The following is a 7,955-nucleotide window of genomic DNA, read 5'->3' as shown; positions in this document are numbered from 1 at the left end:
TTTTCTCCCTCCGGTGCAGGGGGTTGGGGGCGTGAGTGAGGGGCCGGGTCGTGCCCGGCTCCTACCTGGGGCTGAACCATCACACCTGTCCCTGCTTCTACTGCATGTGCAGTCTCGTCTTGTCTTTTAGTTTGACCAGCAGGTCTCAATTCAGCCATGCTGGTCTCTTTCCTTTCCTCCCCAATTTCTTACAGCTAGGAATCAAGAGTTCTTGCGCTTTATGAAAAGCATCTTTTAAGATCTGCCAGCTCTGCTCTGCTCCCTTGTCTCTAAGGACTGTTTCCCAGGAAGTCTTACTGGCTAACTCCTTGAAGTGCCGGAGGTTTGCTTTCTAAAATTTAAGGTTCTGACTTTGCTTTTCATCTCCCTCATATCTCTTAGGACAGTTAACTGCACTAACACATGATCACTGCAGCTCAGGCTGCCTCCTATCTTGACGTCCCTGATGAGTTCACTAGCATTTGTGACCATCAGGTTTAGTGTTGCATCCCCTCAAGTAGAGGCCTCTATTCCCTGCTTCAGGAAGTTGTCGTCAAGGCACTCCAGGAGTCTCCTGGATTGCCTACAGTTCACCTTGCAACTTTTCCAACATACATCAGGGTGGTTGGAATCCCCCAGTAGGACAAGAGCCTGTGAGCGCGTTGTCTCTTGTAGCTGGAGTAAGAAGGCCTCGTTGATAACCTCCACTTGATCAGGCGGCCTGTAGTAGTATTGTTAAGGGACAGCTCTTCACAATCCATCAATTTCTTAACATAAAGGGCAACACTGCCACCCTTCTTATCACTCCTGTCCTTCCTGAACAGTTTGTAGCCATTGATAGCTACACTCCACTCACAGGGTTCATCCCACCAGATTTCAGTAATGACCATAGCCTTCCTGTGGCACGGTAGCTTGCAGCTCTTCCTGTTTGTTGCCCAGGCTGTGTGCATTGATGTAGAGGCACTTCAGCTGGGCTGCTGGACACGTTGGCATCTTAGAGGGGCATCCCTTTAATCCCCGAGGGTGTTCCTTGACTAATACCCTGTTCTTCTCATAGGTACGTCAAACGTGGAGCTTGAGTTTGCCTCTTCCATTCCTTTCATGCCCTATTTTTTCTTTTTTTTTTTTTTAAAGTAGACACTTTTTGCTTTTAGTTATTAGAAGGAAAATGTATTTATTCTACTGTTTATTGCACTGCTCTCTTGTACTGCTCTTGGGGGAAGGATTGCAGAGCGAAAGATGGGGCGTGGCAAAGAAGGGAAGGCAGGAGGACACAGTGTATGTAACATACATGTATAGTAATTTGTTCTTTTTTTTTTCCCAGCGGATGGTACCTGGTGGGAAAATGCAGTAGCTGCTTTTCTGAATCGGAACTACCCTGTCAGCTGGCTTGTCCGAGACGTATGTGTGCTGAGGTGTTTTACTCTTTTGACGGTGATGTCATTTGTACTTAAATAACTAGTAAATTTGATGTTCCAACTTACAGTTTCACAGAAAATTAAATAATTGGATAGGTAAATGCATTTCATAATGCACTGACCCCACAGCACCGGTGATGACTGTGAGAGGCAATTCCAGCCCTTCAGGGGGCAGTCTCTTATCAGTGCCAAAAGTCTTTGAGAAGCTGTGCCAACACTTCCTTCCTGCAGATTATTTCAACTACCTGTGATTTGAAATTCAGCAAACTGAGGCAGGTGCCATCTTAGATGGTTAGTAATTGACCCAGTGGTTATTTTACTATTTGTTTTGCTACCATATTAGAAATGCAGAGATCAAGGAGTTAAGGCTGGTATACTATATGGCATCTTTTATGAATGCTGTGTTAGGGTAATACCGAGATAAAACAGATTTGCTGCTGCTTAGAATCTTGGACTGCAGTAAATGGGAATTATATGGTTTATAGGTAAACTCCCTGCAGAAGTCTACTAGAGACTTCGCTTTTATAGTTTTTGTGTTTGACAAAAACACAAACATCTGACTTGAGGCTGTGACTGAAAACTGACTCAAAACCTGTGTGTGTATATACATGTGTTTACTATTTTCGTGGAATATTTATGAAGCTGGGATGAATGGGTTCTTCCATCAGTCCTGTGCATTTCATTTTCACATGTGAGTCAGTGTAGAAAACTATTTTCAGACATATTTTCAAGTAGCTATTTATAGTCAATTGCTATTTTCAAAAAAGCTGGACCTCATCTCTTTTAGAAGATGTCTTGGTGCTCGTTGTGCTTGCCGTTGCTCTCTGATCTTTTTTTCCCTGTGCTCTCCCTTTTGCACTAGACCTTGAGCAGAGCAGAGGACTTCCAGTCAGCTGTTGTCAGACTAGCGGGCGTTCCCATCATTGCAGAAGTTTACTATATTGTAGGAGGTGTATCACCCAAAGAAGGCATGGTCATAACAAGGAATAGAAGAGGGCCAGCAGATCTCTGGCCTCTTGACCCTTTAGGTGGAGCGTAAGTAGAAAAAAATTGTTTATTTGGTTGCTTTTCTTTTTCATATTCCCTCCTGAGTGATAGGCAGGGTTAGAGACTCAACTTTCTCGAAAGATCCAGGGCAACTCTTACTAATGCTTCCAGCTGAACAGGGCAAGCTTGAAAGCCTCTAAAAGGAATCTCCTCTTTGAGAAGAATCATACCACCTTGTCAGGTTGGGGCAGTCTAGATGATCAAGGGTGGGAAAAATGTATGTGTTTATTTTTAGCCAGATGCCACAGAAGACAAGACTTGAGGGCTTTTCAGTTTTGTGAAATCAGCAGCGTAATATGTGATGGAGATCTTAAATAGTTGATGAAAAATGGCACTTAATGCCTACAGTCAGCCAGCAAGTACTGGCTTGAAACAGCCAGGTGGCCCTTTGGCTGCATGTGCTCCCACCTGCATTGTTCACTTACCCATAACCTGTTCTCTCATCACCTCTTTAAAGGCCTGATCTTGGTTTAATTGTAGTCGGTAGTAATTTTGTCTCTGATGCCAGCAGGAGTTCAGAGGTCACTCCTTTTTTATTTTTCGTCACTAGTATAAACTAGGTAAAAGCTGCTATGGATGCCAACCCAGAGGGTCCCTTGGGATTGAAAGCGGCTTTTAAGGGAGCTTTCTTCCCTTTTGGCAATAGAGAGACACTGATTTTTTGCCTTCGTTAATTCCTGATTTGCCTTTGCTTTGCTTTTATGTTTGTGTGTCGTGTTAAAGGTGGTTTCGTGTGGAGACAAACTATGACCATTGGACTACCCCTCCTCCTTTTGATGATCGAAGGTGAATTTAGTTCGGAGCTCTGTGATAACATAGCACTCTCTTTTGAAAAACCTAAGAGACTTGGGGGGTTTTTCTTCTCTGAGCCAACATAAGCTCATTATGGGCAGCTTGTTCACTTCCTGTAATGCCACTCAAAAAGGAACAGATGAGGTGAGGAGCAATATTCACACATGCCAGAGGAAACTCTGTGTGGCACTGAACGGCATCAAAGATGAGAAATTACAAAGATAAGACCTGTAATGAGAATTTCTTTATAAACTGTAGTACAAGTTAAAGGATTTAAATTCACACTGCAGAAGTATTTGATGGCACTAGGTGCTTGCAGACATGGTACAATCTTTAGGCTGTGTATTATGCAAAAAGCTGTTGGCAGGTTCCCTTTTGGTCTGTACTCAATAGTGTAGTCATAGAGTAGCTTCAGTGGTATGAGACTAGAGTCAGTCATACAGAACTCTGGATTACTCAAGGCCAAAACAATCATTTGAGCATGGAGGCATTTAGTGAGAATTTTATCACATTGGTGCTCTGTAGCCTTTGGAAAAGTTAAATGTGTTTCGTGGTACTGCCTTGTTTGCCTGCAGAACTCCAGCCATCAAAGCTCTCAATGCTACTGGACAGCACAACATCAATTTTGATACGCTCTTTAAGGTATGTCTTGTACATTCTGCCTTGTGACTTTGACTTCAAGTGCTTTTTGAAAGCAGAAGTTCACCTGGGTTTTTGTCAGGGATTTAACAGCTGTGCAAGGAAGGCATGGTGAAAAAGATGTGCTGCACAGTGAGCCCTGGAGAGTGGAAAGCTGATGAATTTGTTTGGTAAAATCTTTCTGAACTGCCTTGTATAGGCATTTCCTAGTAATTTACCAATTACTTTTGAGAAGTTAAATGTTACGCATTTCAGAGGGCTTTGAAAAATATTTTTGTGAAATGGTCTGATGTTTAAAAAACAGTAGTGAGAGAACCGTAGCAAAATAACTTTGTGTTGTTCATTTTCATAACTTCATCATACTACTGATTCTAAATGGCATTTTAATTTCCTTTTCATTTACCAAAATGACAACTCTTCATACTTTCTGTACAGGTCTTGTCAGTGAAGCCAGTCTTAAACAAGTAAGTATTCGTTTCAGAGATGTTAATCAGTGTCTCCCACCATGTCTCAGCCCACTCACAGGTCAGCCTTCCTTGGGATCTTCCTGTGCATCTCTGTCCTGTGGCTTCCCAGCAGAGGTTTCTGCTTGTGGGTGTGGCAGCATTTTCACTTACACAGCATTCCTCCTCTGCGGTCTGCCTCTCTAGCCAAGCAGCTGCGCTTTGTTAGGCTCCCTCTGGTACTGGCTGGTTCCTTTGGAGTAGTGAAGCTTTGGAGCAGTGACTGCTGAGGAAAGCTGCTGGACTTCCTGCTGGGTCATTTGCGCCTCTTACTCTTGCAACCTACTGCAAATGGCTTTCTGTGGAGTTTTTTATGCAGCTCTGCTTCGTGTGTGAAAGGAAGAAAGAACATGTGGGGACATAACTTTTAGGTACCATCTACTAGATTTTTAGGAGAGATTTGATTCAGTATGCCATTATTGTTCTACATTGTTTCACAAATGGCACCTTGCATGTTATCCTGGTTTGGTTTACTTGTAAATGGAGCTCAGTATACTCTCCATGTTCAGTCATTTGCATTAGAGCTTGGCAATGGCTTTGTCAGAGTTAACATCAGGGCTTCCTCTCCTCTCTCTTAAAAATATGAGAAAATTTGGAAAGGAGTCGATATCGTATGTGAGACTGCTAAGATTAGCAACATTGATTTTAATACATTAAAAAATGGATGTAGAAATAGTTTCTTTGCTGTACTAAATGTGGGAGAAAAAGCTTTTGTTTTTATCAGTCCCTTCTCCACTTTTTCTAACCCTTCTGTACCTAAGCAGAAGGTCTGTTTCCACTCAGATGTGTTCTGCTGTTTTGCTGTGTTTATGAAGTGATCTTCATGCCTTTGGAATGTCACTCACTGTCTCTTTTCCTCTTTCCCCACCAGTAACACAGTGTACACCACAGTAATGAGCGCTGCTTTTCCAGACAAGTATCGGACGTGGATCAGAACTGGGAAGTGAAGAGGTGCAAGTAGCATGCTTCTAGTCCTCGCTCTGTGTATTTAGATCAAAATGTCAGCTTGAGAGTCCTTGAGGAACAAATCCCTGCCGTGGCTCTCCAGTGACCTCGTCCGAATTCCTGATTCTCCCCAGGGTTTGCTTAGCGACCCTGGGTAAATACCTTCCCTTCCTGTTTTAGAGATCGAGTTATGGATTGACTTCCTTTGCCAAACCCCTGGAGATTCTTAGGACAAGTGCTTTAACAGAGAGGAAGGGGTGGTGGTTCTTGTGACATAAAGGTGGGGGTTCCCTCTGAGAGTTTTTACTGGTCCCCACTAGGAGACTCCCATTTCTCCAGGTGGTTGACTGTGATGAGAAGCCCCACTGGAGTGAACCGAATCCCAGCAGGAGGATTGGGGCACTTGGCACCAAGAGTTAGCAAGCTTAATTTGTGACAGACTTTAGTGAGAGTAATTCCTTTCTTTCAGAGGTCCTGGAGAGTTTTTCTTCCTTGGCTTTATACGAATTTGTGCTCTTCATTATTTATCTTTTTATTTCAACAGACAAAAGCTGAAGCTTTCTGAAACTGGCATGTGCTTCTAAAATCACTCTCACAAGCAGTGCAGTTGTTTTGGCTTACTAATTATGTGAACCATTCAGGAAATAATTACTTGTTAATTATTTTGAAGTGTGGCAGATGATGCTCTTAATTAACTACAAAGAAATTTTGATTGATTTTTATTGTAACTACATTGCTGTTTTAGCAGATGTTGATGGCTAAAAATTGCTTTTTCTGTTTTTAGAGAAAATTGTGCTACTTGAATATATTTATGTACTGACCAATTAAAAAAACTATATATTTTGTGTGGCCTGTAGGTTTAAATATAATTAAATAAAACCACACAGCTGATTGCTTGATTTTTGAAGACCTGTGGTGTTATTCCTAATGTCTCTCTGTTTTTCCCTACTCTCATAAACCTGTCAGGGTGCAGCAGTCAGCTGTGTACATAGCTGTACAGTGTGGGGATTTTACTCTCCAAAATCAGGAGCCATTTCTGGGGGTGTGATAATACAGACTCTCCCCTCAAGAGAAGGGAGAAACTTGCACTGAGATAGCAGTTAGAAAAAGGATCACTTTCCTGTTCTATAACTGAAAGTTGGTTTCAATACGAAGTTTACAACTAATTTATATAGTGCAGAGAGGTTTGTTTGGTTGGTTGTGCTGTGACTGGATATTGAATTCAGGCACTTCTTGGGAGCACCCAGAAATACAGAAGGGTTTAAAGAGTCAAGACTCATGGATTTCTTCACATAAAGCTTAGAGGTCCCGTTCTTTACTGGTCAAATTCCTGCTAATGCCAGTTAGACTTTTGAGGGGGAGAAGTTGCGATCAGTGTTAGCTCAGAGCACCGTTTCCAGGCACATAACATACGATGTCACCCACAGTACTTATGCACTGGTTCTGCAAACCATCCCTGAGAGCCTTCTGGAGCTGGGGGCCCTTTATCTCCCTGCGCCAAGTCACCCTGACCTACTTACCTGCATCCTCTGCTTCTGCCTGGATAAGCACACTGCAGGCTTTACCTTGACCCAGTTTGTATGGTGATGCCAGCAATTGTATGCCAGAGGGACAAATTTGAAAATGGAGAGTTCCTGGAGGAATGTGAACAACAGCGGTCATGGTGTTGCCGAGATTTCGGAATGTCATTGCTTTCATTTACAGTGCAGCCCCTGCCTCCTGCTCCCAGCAGGTTTTCTTTATGTGACAGCCACCCACAAGTAAAGCCAAAAGGATCCTTCCAGGTGTAACGGCACAGTCCACTTGACCTCAGCAGTGTTAGGCTGATTATCTTCTGGTGATGGTGTGCCTGCGTCCCCAGTGGTACATACATTTAATCAAATGAAACAAATACAGCTGTAGTGTAGAAATACCTGGTATCCATGAATATTCAGGAAATCATTGTCTGTTGTATTTGTGTCTCAGCTGTTCAGAACTTGCTCAGGCCTGGCTCAGATGTGGAAGATGTGGGGCAGAGATTTAAACAAGAAAGGAAATGGTTCAAAGAAGTCTTTTTTCTTTTTTTCTTTTAAAGTATCAAGCCTTGCATTTCATCCACTTATAAACACTCAGACATCCTGCTTGCCAACAAAATAAAGCCTTTATGCCAACTTGAATAATTTTTTTTTTTTGCTAGCCAAAAGGATACATAACTTTCTCATCTCTGTTTAATGACAAACTAAAAATATAAACACTAAACATGGTAAACTATATGTCTTACAAACTAGATGATTTAAGTACATAAGCTGTTGAGCTGCTTTTGTGTAAGAGTTGAAAGTTGATTAAAATGTAGAAAGGTTTTTAATAGTTTAAATAAAGCCATCTTAACAATGCTGGTGTGTTTTTTGTTTTTTTGTTTTTTTTTTTTTTTAAAAGGATGGTTTGTAGTTGGTTGAATTGTTTGCTGATCATTCTTCTGTGTGACATTTCATCTGCTTTGTGTGTTTGCTTTGTAGAGACAGGGAAGTAAAATAGCTTTTGTGCTTTCTCAAGCCCAGTCAGATTCATCACTTGGAATTGTTAAGTAATTAAATAGTACTAAGTTAAATACATTATCCTTGCTTCCTCTGTCCCTTTGGTTCTGCAGTGCAGA

General features: G+C 42.0%; 1 protein-coding gene across 1 annotated transcript; it reads left to right on the top strand.

Moving 5' to 3' along the window:
• Positions 1-1,303: 1,303 nt before the first annotated feature.
• Positions 1,304-5,325, top strand: NAAA (N-acylethanolamine acid amidase; the record flags this gene model as incomplete). Its single annotated transcript, XM_008948614.1, has 6 exons — positions 1,304-1,380; positions 2,260-2,432; positions 3,168-3,230; positions 3,812-3,878; positions 4,311-4,339; positions 5,250-5,325. Coding segments are annotated over 6 exons (485 nt in total), but the record flags the coding sequence as incomplete, so codon positions are not given.
• Positions 5,326-7,955: the final 2,630 nt, after the last annotated feature.

The sequence above is a fragment of the Merops nubicus genome, unplaced genomic scaffold, assembly GCF_000691845.1.
Source record: "Merops nubicus isolate BGI_N331 unplaced genomic scaffold, ASM69184v1 scaffold12691, whole genome shotgun sequence".
In the NCBI taxonomy this organism is placed as follows: Eukaryota; Metazoa; Chordata; class Aves; order Coraciiformes; family Meropidae; genus Merops; species Merops nubicus.
Note: the sequence above shows the minus strand (reverse complement) of the source record. Positions and strands in the feature narration are given on the sequence as shown.